Source organism: Pseudophryne corroboree, chromosome 7 (assembly GCF_028390025.1).
Source record: "Pseudophryne corroboree isolate aPseCor3 chromosome 7, aPseCor3.hap2, whole genome shotgun sequence".
Taxonomy (NCBI): domain Eukaryota; kingdom Metazoa; phylum Chordata; class Amphibia; order Anura; family Myobatrachidae; genus Pseudophryne; species Pseudophryne corroboree.
The window spans coordinates 137771561-137791136 of record NC_086450.1 but is presented as its reverse complement, the minus strand read 5'-3'; the positions used below and the strand labels follow the sequence as shown (position 1 = coordinate 137791136).

The window sequence follows — 19576 nt, the reverse complement described above, 5'->3', positions numbered from 1 at the left end:
GTCTGAAAACACAAAAAAATGCCCCAGACCTGTAGCGCTTTAAATATCAAATATATTGCACCAAATTATACTGTGCCCCCCCCCCCCCCCCGTTTTGCACCCTGATACTTGTCAGCAGTGTGAGGAAGGACCAGTGTCTCTGCAGCCCTGTGGAGAGGAAATGGCGCCGAGCTGAGAGTGAGCTGTGAGGAAGAAGCTCAGCCCCCTTAATGGCGCGCTTCTGTCACGCTTACTTTAACAAATAATTATACTGGCGGGGGTTAGGAGGACATTGCCTTGGCACTAATGTCCCCTCTTGGCAGTAGAAATTGCGCCCACCCCCCGCCCCCTGCGCCCTGCACCCTGCAGTGCAATGTGTGTGGGAGCATGGCGAGCAGCGTTCCGTTCGCTGTGCAGTACCTCAGAATGCCGTCACTGAAGAAGAAGTCTTCTTTTCTTCTGCTACTCACCTGTCTTCTGACTTCTGGCTCTGTAAGGGGGTGACGGCAGGCTGTGGGAGTAAGCATCTAGGCGTACCCAGCAATCAGCGCCCTCAGGAGCTAATGGTGTCCTGTCAGCCAGAAGCAGAGCCATTGAACTCACTAGAAGTTGGTCATACTTCTCTCCCCTAAGTCCCACGAAGCAGGGAGACTGTTGCCAGCAGTCTCCCTGAAAATAAAAAAACCTAACATAAGTCTTTTTCAGAGAAACTCAGTAGAGCTCCCCTGTAGTGCGTCCAGTCTCACTGGGCACAATTCTAAAACTGGAGTCTGGAGGAGGGGCATAGAGGGAGGAGCCAGTTCACACCCTTTGAAAGTCTTAAAGTGCCCATGTCTCCTGCGGATCCTGTCTATACCCCATGGTTCTAATGGTGACCCCAGCATCCTATAGGACGTATGAGAAATATATACACTAAGTATATATAGTTACATAGAGCACACACGTTCATTTATACATACATACACTAACACACACCCATACTTATACATACATACATACATAAACACACACACACACACACACACACACACACACACACACTCTGCTCTCTGCTGCTGCAGCAGCTATAGTACGTGGTCGCAGATTTTACTGAGACGGAGACACTGCTGTCTCCATCTCAAAAATAAAACAATTGTCTAATCAGAGGGGTTTCCAGGTACTCGGAACCCCCCCGTGTGCGCCACTGCCATGTGCCATTGATGTGAAAGGTGAACAGTGGCTACGAAGGTGCGTGAGGGCCGACTGACACGCTACAGTGGAACAGCTTAACGTCAAAATGAACCTGGGGGCTATCAGACTTGTGTCTAAAATGACAGTTCAGCAAACCCTGCTGCGTATGGGGCTCCGAAGCGGTTACTTTGACTATTAGCTGGTGGTCATAATAATGTGACTCAACCGTGTATATATTGGCACCTGTCCCTTAGAGATCCTGAAACCGCTGTCTCATTTTATGATGCGAGAAACAGAAATCTGATTTGAATGAAAAGTTGCATTACCCATTGTCTTTAAGCATTAAATGCAGCTGTTGGACCTGAACCAATATTTATAACAATGCTCCGCCTATCACTAGAGCCAGTGATATAATTTAGGCATAAGGATTTCTAATACATTGATAGGCTACATACTTACGAATATTGGTTCAACTGACAAATCTGTGCTCAGGTGACAGGCACGCTTTTCATTATTTTGCCTGAGCCTCATAGCACCTAATTCAAGTTTCTTTACCCTGGTGCAAAGAAGTGTCAGTTACTTGGTAGGCGCTAGAGACCACACACTGTGATGTCATACTAGCCAACATTATAGGATCATTTAGTGGAGTACTTTGTTGCTGACCATGCATATCTACACTGTAGTGACTATGCAGAACAATCACCATCATAACATAGTATTTACTAAACTTATCTAATCTGTAACTGTTTTGCTTTTTTTACATTTCATTTTCAAATAGCACTATCCAGAGCCGTAACTAGACTTTTTGGTGCCCTGTGCCAGAGACAAAATTGGCGTCCCCATTTTTTTCAATAGGGGCATACAGTAAGGTGCATGCCTCATCCCAGAGAAAGTCCATGCTATGATGCACCTTCCCATGAATATATATATATATATATATATATATAAACACACACACACATTTACAGACCACTGCAAAGAAATGGATTTGAACACAAATCTGTTTTATACCACGTACATGCACTTAACTTGAGCGCTCGCTGTTATTCAGTTACAATACCCTTTATTAAATAACACATTTCAATATACTGCCATTTTTTCACAAAGTACAAGGTAAGCTTCAAATAGTTAGAATTCTGTAGCTTAGAATTATCTACCTTTCTATGCAAGGGCAGATAGCTCAATGAATAGATTGTCTGACTGCAATGCCACAAGCAATCGGTTTGAATCCCGGGTATATCAGCATCTTGAAATGTAATAAAGGACAGTGTGACTGAATAACAAAGAAATCTCAAGCTGAGTTCATGAATGTTGTATAGGTATTAGTGCCAGAAGGGGTCAGGGTAGGAAACAGTGGCGGTCCGGAGTGCCGTCAACAGCGCCCCCTACCCTGCAGTGCTATGTGCGGTACCCCCTCCATGCACACCTAGTTACGGCCCTTATACTAACTATAAAGCTCAGAGAATTGAAACAGATACTGAGCATTGAATAAATATGCAGAATACATTTGGTCAGTGAGGTAACATTTCATGGGCGTGGCGGTGTCAGCGACTATATCTAGACACAGTTCAGCTGACACCGGCAGCCATGGACATTCTGCGTTTGCCATTGGCAGGTGCAATATACGGCGGCCGCATGCTATCTGTACGCATATCGTCAGATTTGTGGCGCAGCTGGTGGGTTTCTCAACTGGACAACCATTAGCCATTGCACTAGCATACAAGCGCAGTAGCGGCTGCGGCTACTTTACTGTGTCCGCCTCTGAATCGCCACCTAGATGGATTAACAATCAATAAAACATAAGTGCAAAAAAAAAAAAATCCCGATATCCTGTGACAATACTGATGTTACAAATCGGTCACCATACTAATTCTCCTGGGTGGGTTATATAAATATATAGCTACATAAATAGGCTAACAAATTTATTCAGTTGTCAGTAAATAATATTTTAGAAGCATTCAGTGTTTTATGAACATTCTCATGAACATTATAATATTCGGTTCACATGATGGCTGTACCCACTATGAGGAGGTGACACTCAGACTTCTTCCTACGATGGTACTGCAGCCCGCAAGACATATTATATTACCTGTTGTCGCAGAGCCCGGAGCCTTCTCTGTCTCTCTAACTCTACGTGCTCCTCATGCAGAGCCATCTCCTGTCTCTCTGACAGACGCTTCTCCAACATCTGCTGTCGGTAAACAACCCTGAGAAGACATGTCGTGGGAGAATTACTTCCACTGGCCGTACAATTCAGGTTTCATACTACTTCCTTAGGCTGGATAAAATGAAATAGGATTGGTGTTATCTATATCCCGAACATATTGCTCTGCTGCATTCAGTTCAATGTCAAAACAACGTATTTGCATGCGGCCTGTGACTTTATTTCTGAAATGTTCACATCTTCCTGACAGGCTATGATGGACGAGTTTTTATCTAGATTACTGGATCAATAAAGGTTCAGTTCATTTTTTTAAACTGAATCCTTCAGTACAAATACACACAGGAATAACAAAAGGTAGAGTGTAACACAGATTATGTTATTCTAACAAAGAAGTTAGGAAAGTAGGAACATCCGGCTAAATTATGGAAAAATGCGCTATTACTTTCCAGAGGAGGGTGCGTTGAGTCACGTCGCCACTTGAGCCCCCACGCAAAATATCGGGGAAGTCTATTTAAGAAGGATCGTAGAATCCTTTTTCTATTATCACCATCATAGGATGGAGATAACAAAAGATATTTACTGAAAAATGATTCATTATCAGAAAAAAGCAAGTTTTTCATTCGGAAATAGTTCATAAAAATTCAAATTTGTATCTTTTTAAAAAAAATTAAATTTGATTGATTGATTTTCGGAAGTGGAATTGAAGGCCCAAGACCCATGTGCAGACTCCAGACGGGCCTCCTCCTCTCTACGGCGCAGTAGACTCGAAACATGGAGCCTTCTATGTTCTTGTGACTAATAACGACTGCGCTTGCGTGGCGCCAATTTCTCCTGTGATTTTTCCAACTACTGCAGCGCCGACGCGGGACTCTGGAAAGGAAAGTAATTAAACATGGGTGCTGTACACACTGCACTCATTATAGATACAACAACGTAGATATGGCAGTATGTAATGTTACTGTCCAGTTTGGTATAATCAGACAGAAACAGATTGCTAGATCACACATGCACATGTCTCAGACTAGCCTGGTGGAACGTTAAATTAACCCTTACTACTCTGGTCAGAATCACTGAGACAGATCAGTATTGTTCAGCTTCTACATTTTTTATGATCCCTTTTGGCAATAAGAGATTTTCCATCACCACGGTAAATCAGCTTCATCACTGGATGTTATTGAGCAGACTCCTAAATGATGCTAGATGTGAGCAGTACACTAGGACAGTAATTGCAATACTGAAATTAATGGAAAATGGTCCTCAAATGGTAGTAGGCAGAACTTTATAGTGACATCACCACTGTGCCCACCATGCGCGTGCCAACCAGCAACAGTAGGACACAGTCATTCTATGTTGTCTACTGATAAATCTGCTGGATACATACCAATCGTTTTCAACCCTGGGTTATCAGCAATCACCCACTGACTGATACCAATTAATTTGGATTGAGATGCAATGCTCATTGCATAGTAACATTGGTTTATGCTTATGAGCAACATCAGTGCTTTTATACTTACTGTTTTCCCATCAGTTGTGTAAATTAACATTTGTATTTTCTTTTAAATGCAGGGGTGGAGGGGGGAAGGGGCTGTGCGGGGGGGGGAGTATGTTCCTGAAAGAGGTACGTCAAGATGCATAGGTGGGAATGATACACTCCATGACAATCCGTAAAAATACTGTGGGTGGTATAAAGTCTGGCTGCAGTAACCAAAATGGAAGAGTGAGGAGTAAAGTATGTAATTGTAAGTTATGTGCTTATCTTTAACATCACAAGAACCAAACAAAGGGCCTGATTCATTCCTGACCGCTACTGTGCGATCAGGTACTGACTGCACATGTGTATGCACCGCATCGCCGGTCAGCGATGGGATGGTGCGAAAAATCCGACTGCATGGGCAATTGACAGGAGGAGGCCGTTCGTGGGTGGTAACTGACCGTTTTTTGGGAGTGTCTGGAAAAATGCAGGCGTGGGGAGGGTGTGTGACATCAGCTCTGGCCCTGATCAGCCTGTTCTCATCGCACTGGAGGAGTAAGTCCTGAGCTGCGCACAGACTGCACACAGTGGATTTTTGCAGCTAGGCATACGCATGGGATCGCACACTTGCATGGCGACTTTACACTCCTCCTGGAGGCGGCGACTATCGGAACGCAGGACAGAAAAGTTAGCAGCCCAGCAATCAGGTCTAAATCACCCCCTTAGTTTCCACTTTCTACAAGTATCCACACCACCCATGCAAGACATTAGCTGAAGGTGCTAGAATGTAGTTAACAGTTCTGCAAGCCAACAATATTGCAGTGGGATGTTTGTTAATGGTTTTACTGCAAACCTATTCATCCCTTACTGTGTGGCGCATATAACGGACTCCCTTGTGTAGCAGGATCAATACTAATCTTTCAGATTTGTGAAAACTCTGCAGCTTACTTGCTATCTCGGGCCAGAACCGTCAACTCTTATAGTTATCCAAGGTTTAACCCTTTCCTTGAGAGTCCTGCAGAAAGCTGCTAGCGATGTTTTTGGAGACCAGCTTGGAACATTTAATAAAACGGAGCTACAGTTCGTGCACAAATGTAGTCCAAAGCAACAAATCAGACTGTAGCTCTTATATCGGGGTTGTGCGCTATAGAAATGAAAGCATATGTCACTTGCTATAGGTTATAAGCATTTGTGTCCATAGCACTAGTTTATGTAATAAGCCCCAATATGTTACTTGCCGTTCTCTGTCTTTCTCAGCTTGTTGGGCCATTATTCTCGTCAGTTCCTCTAGGCGTTGCTGATCTCGGCTCTGTAACTCATCCCACGCTCGTTTTTTCTGAGTTTTATACTTTTGGATCTGTCGTGTGAGGCAAAAAGGAAAGTTTAGATTAAAATGTGCCTAAGCCTGCGTGACAAGCCATACAGAAGGAAATCCCAAATGCCAGAATATCTTGATATTGTTTCTTGCAAACACTGTTATGTATAAATGTGCTGTGAGGCTTGAAATCCCAGGCTTTGTTTTCCTGCGGTTTCACTGTTGATTTAATTTCTAACTAACTGGAAACATTTATAAGACAAAGCGACGCATTCCGTGATACAACCCACCTGCACCTTCTCTAAGCAGAAAAATGCTGTTATAATATAATAAGAATTTACTTACCGATAATTCTATTTCTCATAGTCCGTAGTGGATGCTGGGGACTCCGTAAGGACCATGGGGAATAGCGGCTCCGCAGGAGACTGGGCACATCTAAAGAAAGCTTTAGGACTATCTGGTGTGCACTGGCTCCTCCCCCTATGACCCTCCTCCAAGCCTCAGTTAGGATACTGTGCCCGGACGAGCGTACACAATAAGGAAGGATTTTGAATCCCGGGTAAGACTCATACCAGCCACACCAGTCACACCGTATAACCTGTGATCTGAACCCAGTTAACAGCATGATAACCGAGGAGCCTCTGAAAGATGGCTCACAACAATAATAACCCGATTTTTGTAACAATAACTATGTACAAGTATTGCAGACAATCCGCACTTGGGATGGGCGCCCAGCATCCACTACGGACTATGAGAAATAGAATTATCGGTAAGTAAATTCTTATTTTCTCTAACGTCCTAAGTGGATGCTGGGGACTCCGTAAGGACCATGGGGATTATACCAAAGCTCCCAAACGGGAGGGAGAGTGCGGATGACTCTGCAGCACCAAATGAGAGAACTCCAGGTCCTCCTCAGCCAGGATATCAATTTTGTAGAATTTTACAAACGTATTTGCTCCTGACCAAGTAGCTGCTCGGCAAAGTTGTAAAGCCGAGACCCCTCGGGCAGCCGCCCAAGATGAGCCCACCTTCCTTGTGGAGTGGGCATTTACAGATTTTTGGCTGTGGCAGGCCTGCCACAGAATGTGCAAGCTGAATTGTACTACAAATCCAACGAGCAATAGTCTGCTTAGAAGCAGGAGCACCCAGCTTGTTGGGTGCATACAGGATAAACAGCGAGTCAGATTTCCTGACTCCAGCCGTCCTGGAAACATATATTTTCAGGGCCCTGACAACGTCTAACAACTTGGAGTCCTCCAAGTCCCTAGTAGCCGCAGGCACCACAAATAGGTTGGTTCAGGTGAACGCTGAAACCACCTTAGGGAGAAACTGAGGACGAGTCCTCAATTCCACCCTGTCCGAATGGAAAATCAGATAAGGGCTTTTTCAGGATAAAGCCGCCAATTCTGACACGCGCCTGGCCCAGGCCAGGGCCAACAGCATGACCACTTTCCATGTGAGATATTTTAACTCCACAGATTTAAGTGGTTCAAACCAATGTGACTTTTGGAACCCAAAACTACATTGAGATCCCAAAGTGCCACTGGAGGCACAAAAGGAGGCTGTATATGCAGTACCCCTTTTACAAACGTCTGAACTTCAGGGACTGAAGCTAGTTCTTTTTGGAAGAAAATTGACAGGGCCGAAATTTGAACCTTAATGGACCCCAATTTCAGGCCCATAGACACTCCTGTTTGCAGGAAATGTAGGAATCGACCCAGTTGAATTTCCTCCGTCGGGCCTTACTGGCCTCGCATCACGCAACATATTTTCGCCAATTGCGGTGATAATGTTTTTGCGGTTACATCCTTCCTGGCTTTGATCAGGATAGGGATGACTTCATCCGGAATGCCTTTTTTCCTTCAGGATCCGGCGTTCAACCGCCATGCCGTCAAACGCAGCCGCGGTAAGTCTTGGAACAGAAAGGGTCCTTGCTGGAGCAGGTCCCTTCTTAGAGGTAGAGGCCACGGATCCTCCGTGAGCATCTCTTGAAGTTCCGGTTACCAAGTCCTTCTTGGCCAATCCGGAACCACGAATATAGTGCTTACTCCTCTCCATCTTATCAATCTCAGTACCTTGGGTATGAGAGGCAGAGGAGGGAACACATACCCTGACTGGTACACCCACAGTGTTACCAGAGCATCTACAGCTTATTGCCTGAGGGTCCCTGGACCTGGCGCAATACCTGTCGAGTTTTTAATCATGTGGAAGACTTCTGGGTGAAGTCCCCACTCTCCCGGGTGGAGGTCGTGCTGAGGAAGTCTGCTTCCCAGTTGTCCACTCCCGGAATGAATACTGCTGACAGTGCTATCACATGATTTTCCGCCCAGCGAAGAATCCTTGCAGCTTCTGCCATTGCCCTCCTGCTTCTTGTGTCACCCTGTCTGTTTACGTGGGTGACTGCCTTGATGTTGTCCGACTGGATCAACACCGGCTGACCTTGAAGCAGAGGTCTTGCTAAGCTTAGAGCATTGTAAATGTCCCTTAGCTTCAGGATATTTATGTGAAGTGATGTCTCCAGGCTTGACCATAAGCCCTGGATATTCCTTCCCTGTGTGACTGCTCTCCAGCCTCGCCGGCTGGCATCCGTGGTCACCAGGACCCAGTCCTGAATGCCTAATCTGCGGCCCTCTAGAAGATGAGCACTCTGCAACCACCACAGGAGGGACACCCTTGTCCTTGGTGACAGGGTTATCCGCTGATGCATCTGAAGATGCGACCCGGACCATTTGTCCAGCAGGTCCCACTGGAAAGTTCTTGCGTGGAATCTGCCGAATGGGATTGCTTCGTAGGAAGCCACCATTTTACCCAGAACCCTTGTGCATTGATGCACTGAGACTTGGCTCGGTTTTAGGAGGTTCCTGACTAGCTCGGATAACTTTCTGGCTTTCTCCTCCGGGAGAAACACCTTTTTCTGGACTGTGTCCAGGATCATCCCTAGGAACAGAAGACACGTCGTCGGAACCAGCTGCGATTTTGGAATATTGAAAATCCAATCGTGCTGCCGCAACACTACCTGAGATAGTGCTACACCGACCTCCAACTGTTCCCTGGATCTTACCCTTATCAGGGAATTGTCCAAGTAAGGGATAACTAAAATTCCCTTCCTTCGAAGGAATATCATCATTTCGGCCATTACCTTGGTAAAGACCCGGGGTGCCGTGGACCATCCATACGGCAGCGTCTGAACTGATAGTGACAGTTCTGTACCATAAACCTGAGGTACCCTTGGTGAGAAGGGTAAATTTTGACATGAAGGTAAGCATCCTTGATGTCCCGAGACATCATGTAGTCCCCTTCTTCCAGGTTCGCAATCACTGCTCTGAGTGACTCAATCTTGAATTTGAACCTCTGTATGTAAGTGTTCAAAGATTTTAGATTTAGAATCGGTCTCACCGAGCCGTCCGGCTTCGGTACCACAACAGTGTGGAATAATACCCCGTTCCCTGTTGCAGGAGGGGTATCTTGATTATCACCTGCTGGGAATACAGCTTGTGAATGGCTTCCAAAACTGTCTCCCTGTCAGAAGGAGACATCGGTAAAGCCGACTTTAGGAAACGGCGAGGGGGAGACGTCTCGAATTCTAATTTGTACCCCTGAGATATCACCTGAAGGATCCAGGGGTCTACTTGCGAGTGAGCCCACTGCGCGCTAAAATTCATTGAGACGGGACCCCCACCGTGCCTGATTCTGCTTGTAAAGCCCCCGCGTATACTGAGGGCTTGGCAGAGGCGGGAGAGGGTTTCTGTTCCTGGGAACTGGCTGATTTCTGCAGCCTTTTTCCTCTCCCTCTGTCACGGGGCAGAAATGAGGAACCTTTTGCCCGCTTGTCCACGAAAAGACTGCGCCTGATAATACGGCGTCTCCTCATGTTGAGAGGCGACCTGGGGTACAAACGTGGATTTCCCAGCTGTTGCCGTGGCCACCAGGTCTGAAAGACCGACCCCAAATAACTCCTCCCCTTAATAAAGCAATACTTCCAAATGCTGTTTGGAATACGCATCACCTGACCACTGACGTGTCCATAACCCTCTACTGGTAGAAATGGACAACGCACTTAGACTTGATGCCAGTCGGCAAATATTCCGCTGTGCATCACGCATATATAGAAATGCATCTTTTAAATGCTCTATAGGCAAAAATATACTGTCCCTATCTAGGGTATCAATATTTTCAGTCAGGGAATCCGACCACGCCAACCCAGCACTGCACATCCAGGCTGAGGCGATTGCTGGTCGCAGTATAACACCAGTATGTGTGTAAATACCTTTTAGGATACCCTCCTGCTTTCTATCAGCAGGATCCTTAAGGGCGGCCATCTCAGGCGAGGGTAGAACCCTTACAAGCGTGTGAGCGCTTTATCCACCCTAGGGGGTGTTTCCCAACGCACCCTAACCTCTGGCGGGAAAGGATATAATGCCAATAACATTTTAGAAATTATCAGTTGTTATCGGGGGAAACCCACGCATCATCACACACCTCATTTGATTTCTCAGATTCAGGAAAACTACAGGTAGTTTTTCCTCACCGAACATAATACCCCTTTTTGGTGGTACTCGTATTATCAGAAATGTGTAAAACATTTTTCATTGCCTCAATCATGTAACTTGTGGCCCTACTGGAAGTCACATTTGTCTCTTCACCGTCGACACTGGAGTCAGTATCCGTGTCGGCGTCTATATCTGCCATCTGAGGTAACGGGCGCTTTAGAGCCCCTGACGGCCTATGAGACGTCTGGACAGGCACAAGCTGAGTAGCCGGCTGTCTCATGTCAACCACTGTCTTTTATACAGAGCTGACACTGTCACGTAATTTCTTCCAACAGTTCATCCACTCAGGTGTCGACCCCCTAGGGGGTGACATCACTATTACAGGCAATCTGCTCCGTCTCCACATTATTTTTCTCCTCATACATGTCGACACAAAAGTACCGACATACAGCACACACACAGGGAATGCTCTGATAGAGGACAGGACCCCACTAGCCCTTTGGGGAGACAGAGGGAGAGTTTGCCAGCACACACCAGAGCGCTATATATATACAGGGATAACCTTATATAAGTGTTTTTCCCCTTATAGCTGCTGTATAGTTAATACTGCGCCTAATTAGTGCCCCCCTCTCTTTTTTAACCCTTTCTGTAGTGTAGTGACTGCAGGGGAGAGACAGTGAGCTTCCCTCCAACGGAGCTGTGAGGGAAAATGGCGCCAGTGTGCTGAGGAGATAGGCTCCGCCCCCTTATCGGCGGCCTTATCTCCCGTTTTTCTATGTATTCTGGCAGGGGTTAAATGCATCCATATAGCCCAGGAGCTATATGTGATGCATTTTTTGCCATCCAAGGTGTTTTTATTGCGTCTCAGGGCGCCCCCCCCCCCCCCCCAGCGCCCTGCACCCTCAGTGACCGAAGTGTGAAGTGTGCTGAGAGCAATGGCGCACAGCTGCAGTGCTGTGCGCTACCTTGTTGAAGACAGGACGTCTTCTGCCGCCGATTTTCCGGACCTCTTCTGCCTTCTGGCTCTGTAAGGGGGCCGGCGGCGCGGCTCTGGGACCCATCCAAGCTGGGCCTGTGATCGTCCCTCTGGAGCTAATGTCCAGTAGCCTAAGAAGCCCAATCCACTCTGCACGCAGGTGAGTTCGCTTCTTCTCCCCTTAGTCCCTCGATGCAGTGAGCCTGTTGCCAGCAGGTCTCACTGAAAATAAAAAACCTAAACTAAAACTTTCACTAAGAAGCTCAGGAGAGCCCCTAGTGTGCACCCTTCTCGTTTGGGCACAGAGATCTAACTGAGGCTTGGAAAAGGGTCATAGGGGGAGGAGCCAGTGCACACCAGATAGTCCTAAAGCTTTCTTTAGATGTGCCCAGTCTCCTGCGGAGCCGCTATTCCCCATGGTCCTTACGGAGTCCCCAGCATCCACTTAGGACGTTAGAGAAATAACATTTACTTTATACCACATCAACAGCAGATGCAAAGCAAATCAAACCAATCAGATTATAGCTCTCATTTTTTAAACTGTACAAGATAAAAGCTATAATCTGATGGACAATGCCCCCACTTTTCCTTTTTAGAAGTTTTAATACATCTTCACATTTGACTCCCCTGTGGCACACTACATTCATCTGTCTGTTGTCACCCACCAGAGACCCACGGTACATATTCTTCACTCTTAAATCATAAATAATTCTGTTCTGAAAACAAAATATCATTGTACTGTAACTGGGCATAACTATAGCACAATTCTGTGTGCGGACTTCGGTGTTTTGGTTTTGGTTCTAATTCATCATTGTGTTTTGGTTTTGGCAAAACCACCCCCAAGTGTTTTGGTTTGGATTCAGTTTTTGATTTGGTTAAAAATTTATCAAAAAAATTGATAGACATTGATAAAAAAAAAAACCTGAAATTCGGATTTAAAATCTGAATTCTGTATCACGGGAACATCGGAACTGGTACTTGGTTTGGTATGAAATCTCTTCGGGAGATCTGGGCCGGGTTTTTATTCGGTCAGAATTCACAAAATTTGGTGAATTTGGATTTCTGGAGAACCGAAACGCACATCTCAACTTTACGGTATTGGTGTAATGTATCATATCCTGCAGCTTTACTATTGTAGTATGAGGAAGCTCCAAATAGGAGCGAAACGCGTCAGAGAAGTTGCCCTTTCGGGGACCCAGTGGACTCCACTTTCTGTTTTACCCCACCGTGAGAACGTGTACACCGCTATTGTGAAGCTGACGAGCGAGTGACGGAGGACGCTATATGCGGCGGCTGGAGGATGGGAGCTCAATTGGCTAAAGGCGCCTGCCAGGGCCGGTGCAAGGTTTCTCGGCACCCTAGGCAAAACTTCTACCTACTGCCCCTTCCACCTATCTGCCCCCCAGGTTAAAGACATGCTGCTGCTCTCCCCCACCCCAGTCTGTTGCATGGCTGCTCTCTTCTCCCCATCACCCCAGTATGTGTGGGTGCCCTGCTGCTCTCACCCCCCCCACTCTGTTAAATGTCTGCTGTTCCATCTCCCCCACCATCTGTGTGTGTGCTGCTGCACGTTCCCCCCCAGACAGTGTGCGTGCCTGCTGCTAATCTCCGCCCCTCCCTCCCCAGACTGCTGCTCTCCCCCTCTTTCCTTATCAAATGCAGAGAGTGCACTGTGCCGCCACCTTACCTGCAGGCTGCGATTTAGAGTTGGGACTGAGTAAGCTGCGAAAGAGTCTGGAATGAAGAGCAGCGCCGCATGTTACCCCCAGCCAGGACTCCAGAAGCTGTACAAGTTACTGCCTGTGCAAGGTGGAGGCGGAGCTGGAGGCTGCAATATGGGAGCTTGCCAGTCACGACTACTGTAAGATATGAGTGCCGGGAGAGGGGGGATTGCGACGACTGTGAGATAGGACCATGCTACCTTTTTCAGGCAGCTGTAGCCGGCCGCCCCCTCAGTATCCGGCGCCCCTAGGCGGCTGCCTAAAGCTGCCTAATGGAAGCTCTGGCCCTGGCGCCTGCGGTGCGCCGAGCCCCAGTGCCGGACTTAATTCTCCAAGGTCAGAAGGACAACTCTCCTTTGCTTCTGGGATCAACTTTGTTGTGAGCACACGGAAACCACTTGTGTTGGTAAAAACATAATAACTTTTATCCGTTTTTCATTAATCCAAGGGACAATTCATATGATAATATACGGGGCTGTCCTATTCAGGAATTGGATAAGAATTTTATTATTACAGCCAATAGTGCAGTCTGCTGTGGACAATTAAAGGATTTTAGTCATATGATCCACCTCTTATGCTTATTATTTTTTTTATATAACATTGGGGATTTTATATGCGCATATCAGTTATGATGTATTGTTTTTTATGTGATTGATCATACAAATATTAAAACTTATTATAAAGTGATTGATGTATCAAGTACATTTATGTCCTGTTGCCTCAATTTGATTATATTAGCGCGAGGGGAAATATTTCTTTTTTAGTTTTACACTTGATTATATCAGGTGATGTTTTGGCTACATCCACAAGCCAATTATACCTTTGCTGCTATATATGTGATTATTTGAACAATTAGGTTCTTTTAAATATATTTTGTCTACACGGTATTAACCTGGTTGTATATATGTGGGTGTATGCGTGGGTCATGTTCATGCATATACCCATATATGTATAAATTTCAATATAGCACCAGACACAGGTAGGTTCTTGTTTCTTAGCTTTACTATTGTAGGGGTCTATTTAAAACCTTTCAAAAAGTATAATTTCTTATCGCCGCATACTGCATATTATAGCGCACTGCCTGCGTTAACTGGATCTTACTTTCTTTTAAAAAAAAATACAGATGGAGCCCTATCGTCTACAGCATCTCTGTCCAGACATGTGCTGCCGTGACGGAGATGCGCACCATTCACTAGAATGGGAGAGCATCTCCGTCTGGGGCACGCAGGTCCGTGACGGAGACGCTAACGGACGCGCCCCATTCTAGTGAATGGGAGAGTGTCTCTGTGCACTCCCGGCGGGATCGCTATCGGATCGCCTAGTTACACCGGGAGAGCACGCTTGTGATGAAGCCGCCTCAGATGAACGCAGCTCCAGCTGTATGTCAAAAATAATCTGTTCGTAAATGTGGGATTTAGGGATATATTTACTAAAAATTGATCTGGGTTGATTTTGGGTCGATGTTTGCTCGTTTTTGTATTTCAGGGTTGAAATTCCACATTTACTAAAAGATGATTTTTTTAAAACTTTTTTTTAAACAATGTCAAAAATCATCTGTGATCAAAAATCGGCCAAAGATCGACTAAACATAGACTTTTAGTAAATATACCCCACAGTATCAAATCACTACAATCCAGTGACATCAGTGGGAATGTGGCCTAAACAATTACCCAAAACCAGTGGCATCAGTAAGGCTGCATCTTATTGGTTCACTGGGATCCAGTGGCATCAGTGAGAATACAGATTTTCTGATCACTAAAAAACAGTGTCATTAGTGAGAATGCAGCCTATTCATTCACTAGAAACCAGTGACATCAGTTAGCATGCAGCATATTCAATCACAAGAAATCATCATCAGCCTGACATGACAATGTCTATTCAATCACTAGTAGAAACCAGTGAAATCAGTGAGAATGCAGCCTATCCAATCACTAGAAACTAAGTAATGACATCAGTGAGAATACAGCCTATCCGATTACTAGAAAGTAACGACATCAGTGAGAATGCAGCATATCCGATCACTAGAAAATAACGACACCAGTGAGAATGCAGGCTATCCGATTCTAGAAAGAAACGACATCAGTGAGAATGCTGCCTATCCGATCCCTAGAAAGTAGTAACATCAGTGAGAATACAGCCTATCCGATTACTAGAAAGTAACGACATCAGTGAGAATGCAGCATATCCGATCACTAGAAAATAACGACACCAGTGAGAATGCAGGCTATCCGATTCTAGAAAGAAACGACATCAGTGAGAATGCTGCCTATCCGATCCCTAGAAAGTAGTGACATCAGTGAGAATGCAGCCTATCCGATTACTAGAAAGTAACGACATCAGTGAGAATGCAGCATATCCGATCACTAGAAAATAACGACACCAGTGAGAATGCAGGCTATCCGATTCTAGAAAGAAACGACATCAGTGAGAATGCTGCCTATCCGATCCCTAGAAAGTAGTGACATCAGTGAGAATGCAGCCTATCCGATTACTAGAAAGTAACGACACCAGTGAGCATGCATCCCATCCAGTCACTAGAAAGTAATGACATCATTGAGAATGCATCCATTCCGATTACTAGAAAGTAACGACATCAGTGAGAATGCAGCCTATCCGATTACTAGAAAGTAACGACATCAGTGAGAATGCAGCCTATTCGATAACTAGAAAGTAACGACATCAGTGAGAATGCAGCCTATCCGATTACTAGAAAGTAAAGACAACAGTGAGAATACAGCCTATCCGATCACTAGAAAGTAATGACATCAGTGAGAATGCAGCCTATCCAATTACTAGAAAGTAATGACATCAGTGAGAATGCATTCTATCCAATCACTAGAAAGTAATGACATCAGTGAGAATGCTGCCTATCCGATTACTAGAAAGTAACGACACCAGTGAGAATGCATCCTATCCAGTCACTAGAAAGTAATGACATTAGTGAGAATGCATCCTATCCGATTACTAGAAAGTAACAACATCAGTGAGAATGCAGCCTATCCGATTACTAGAAAGTAATGACATCAGTGAGAATGCAGCCTATTCGATAACTAGAAAGTAATTACATCAGTGAGAATGCAGCCTATCCGATTACTAGAAAGTAATGACAACAGTGAGAATACAGCCTATCCGATCACTAGGAAGTAATGACATCAGTGAGAATGCAGCCTATCCAATCACTAGAAAGTAATGACATCAGTGAGAATGCAGCCTATCCGATCACTAGAAAGTAATGACATCAGTGTGAATGCATCCTATACGATCACTAGATTGTAATGACATCAGTGAGAATGCAGCCTATCCGATCACTAGAAACTAATGACATCAGTGAGAATGCAGCCTATCCGATCACTAGAAAGTAATGACATCAGATAAAGTGCAGTCTATCCAATCACTAGAAACCAGTGACAGTCACAAAATGGATTCCTGCACTCCATTAACTGTAGGCCGTAGCTGCACTTTAAAGCAGCTCCTTTTCCGTTGTACTCTGATATAAATATAAATATGACTATTGCGCATCAACGTCTGTATAAAGTTTGCTTTGCATAGAGTTGCTGAGTTGTGACGAGAATGTACTGCAGTGCAGGATACTTGACTGCAGCACTCCCACAGGCTCTGTAGTACTGTTACAAAAACCCACATTTACAGAATATTTCAGTATATGTTACACTCACAGCACAATGCAGTATGGCAAGATTTAGTTCCTTTGAGGCATTAATAGCTTTAGCTGCATTTTAAACTGGCTTTCCTAGAATATCGTGTAAACACAGCTTCCCAATATAATACCAGTAGTAACAAATATTTTTAATTAGGATGCAATGAGATATTCTTTGTAATCTCTTAAATAATATATGCAAATGATTAGAGTGTTTATACTTTTTCCTTTTTGTCTGCTCTGTGAAGCTTTTCTTTTTCTGTTCTCTCTCTTTCTCGTTGTTCCTCCTCTTGTTGTCTCCTGGCAGTGATAGAAGATTCTAATCTAGCAGCTTCGTCCTGGTGCGCTCTCCACTGCATGACCTAAAATGGGATTTGGGGAAGATTTCAAATACATTAAACAGATTACACATAAATCATCGAGAATATTACCTGAATTGTAAAAGATGCACTTGGTATACTGTATTATAGGATGAACATTAATGCCTTACCTCTAACATGTGTCAGAACTACTATACCATATTGGTTTTACATCTGTGCGTACAGCATTCTTCTGTATTATTATTATTATTATTATTAATATTATTATTATTATTGTGACATTAGTTCCTTACTAATTACCTACAACAGACAGACAAACAACTTTTTCTGCCGGAAGCCACTTGACCTACCAGTATGTTTTTAGACTTTGGGAGCAAACAGAGGAAACTCAAATGAATACGAAGACAGCATGCAATCAGGAAAGGGGAGGTCTGCCAAACAAGCGCAGCCATAATCCCAAAATTGTGTGGCAATGTTCCCTCCAGTGGCCAGTAGCTCCACCAGGGGGACTCCATATGCACAAATGTGTGTGGCCATGTCACCTAAAAGTTCCAGGGTCCGGGATTTTTCCGAGCAACCCTTACTCCGCAGAGACAGAAATAACAATGCCATCCACAGGGAAAGCCCACCCCACTTACCAGTCACTGGGATACCTAGACTGCCATATTACTTTATCTAGTAAAACATACTAAATGTTTTATGGCATGATTGGATCTATTTATATCTACAGTACATACACAGGATAAAAATCATTGCATCATTGCTATGTAGCATATATTTTAATATATCATATTATTATTATTATTATTATTATTATTTATATCTAAAGAGACAGAGACAATAGGAGTAGTGTATGTAGCACTGTAGTCTTGAAATAAAAGGTAAAAATAGCGATGCTCAAATAAACTTAGAGGTCTGGGGGAAGAAAGGATAAAAAAACGCAGTAGAATAGACAGTTGTAGTTGACGGTGAGCAAAGTGTGTGGCCACTGTACGGAAGATGCATTATGAGCCGACAGTATTAAAGCATCCACTGGCTACTAGTATTTCTCCACAGCCAACAATGGTGTAACATGTTAGGAATGAGGGATGGCAGTGGAAGGTGGAGACATAATATACCAGTCACTGTAGAAATGTCAGACAGCTGCTGTAAACATGACCGTCATGACCATTTATTTCTACTGAACTAACTTTATCTTCTACATTTAAAAAAAAACTTGCGCTCTTGTGCTGTATGAGCGCTCTGTTGGTTTAACCACAAGCTGCCTAGCAGTGTGCCCTGTATATTTGCTTGGCATCATCTTCACTTTTGTAGATAGAGGCAGGACACTTGTTCCCCATGTTGATGGAAATAGTAGTGATAGCTAAATTACCTAGGATGTCATGAAGATCACCAATAAGGAACAGAGATGGTAACAGCAATGAGTTGAACTCTCTTCGTCCAGCGACAGAACTACAACAAAACAACGCTGCCCTTGGTGTGACACACAGTTGTCTAGTTTCTTGGAATATTTGGCAGATTCTTGAATTTGGAGGAGTTCTCCTGGCTCCTGGGCAAGGAGGCAACTTTCTAAATCAAGATAGGAGGAGAAGGAAGAGGGGTGTGGTGCTACAAATTGCATCCTAGCAGCCCCGCCGCCAGTTGCACTTCATGACAGGGAGAGGGGCCAAAATGCAGTGATCCATCGCAAATTCATCGTCCCCTGTCCTGCCCACTTCACAGAGATATGTATGAGGCAAGGGACTTGATAACATAATTTGCTATGAATCGTGTCATTGGGTTCAATCCCACTGCTGAATTTTGTTGCCACCTCTCCTACTTTAACCCAATCTCCTTGAACTTTCTGGATAGCAGTGGCTAAAAGTTGGTAAGGACAGTGTGATGTTACTCCTCGTACCACATTGTCATTTACCCACTGCCCTCTCAATGTGTTACTGTTTTATATTTGTGAAACTATATACAGTAGATTGTGGTGGAGGTAGAGCACACAGCTGATCACTAACTGACATCCGCATAGCACATCATATAGCTGGCTCTCAAGTTGGTCGCACACACTCATTGCAACCGTTAGAATCAGAGTTAATGTGCGGCAGAAAACTCCAGCAAGGCTCTTGTGTTCCCACAGCTCATATCGGAACTGGAGAATCTAATGGGTTTTTGATGCAATGCCTAAAGAAAATAATAGATAAATCTGGTCAACAAATCAATCACTGATCTCTTGTTTTGGCAAATAGCCAATTTGCACTGTAAAGAAGGAACTACAGTGACGGCACTTTTTACTATGGAAAACAGTGTGACCAATTCATGAGTTTGAA

General features: G+C 44.6%; 1 protein-coding gene across 4 annotated transcripts in view; it reads right to left on the bottom strand.

Moving 5' to 3' along the window:
* CCDC148 (coiled-coil domain containing 148) overlaps positions 1-19576 on the bottom strand; it is a 739559-nt gene that overhangs the window by 41746 nt on the left and 678237 nt on the right. For all 4 annotated transcript variants that reach the window (XM_063933692.1, XM_063933693.1, XM_063933695.1 and 1 more), the window contains 3 exons: positions 17163-17303; positions 6023-6141; positions 3239-3356 (listed from right to left, as the gene is read on the bottom strand). In XM_063933692.1, the coding sequence (XP_063789762.1) occupies positions 3239-3356; positions 6023-6141; positions 17163-17303 (378 nt within the window). The remainder of the gene's footprint in view (positions 1-3238; positions 3357-6022; positions 6142-17162; positions 17304-19576) is intronic.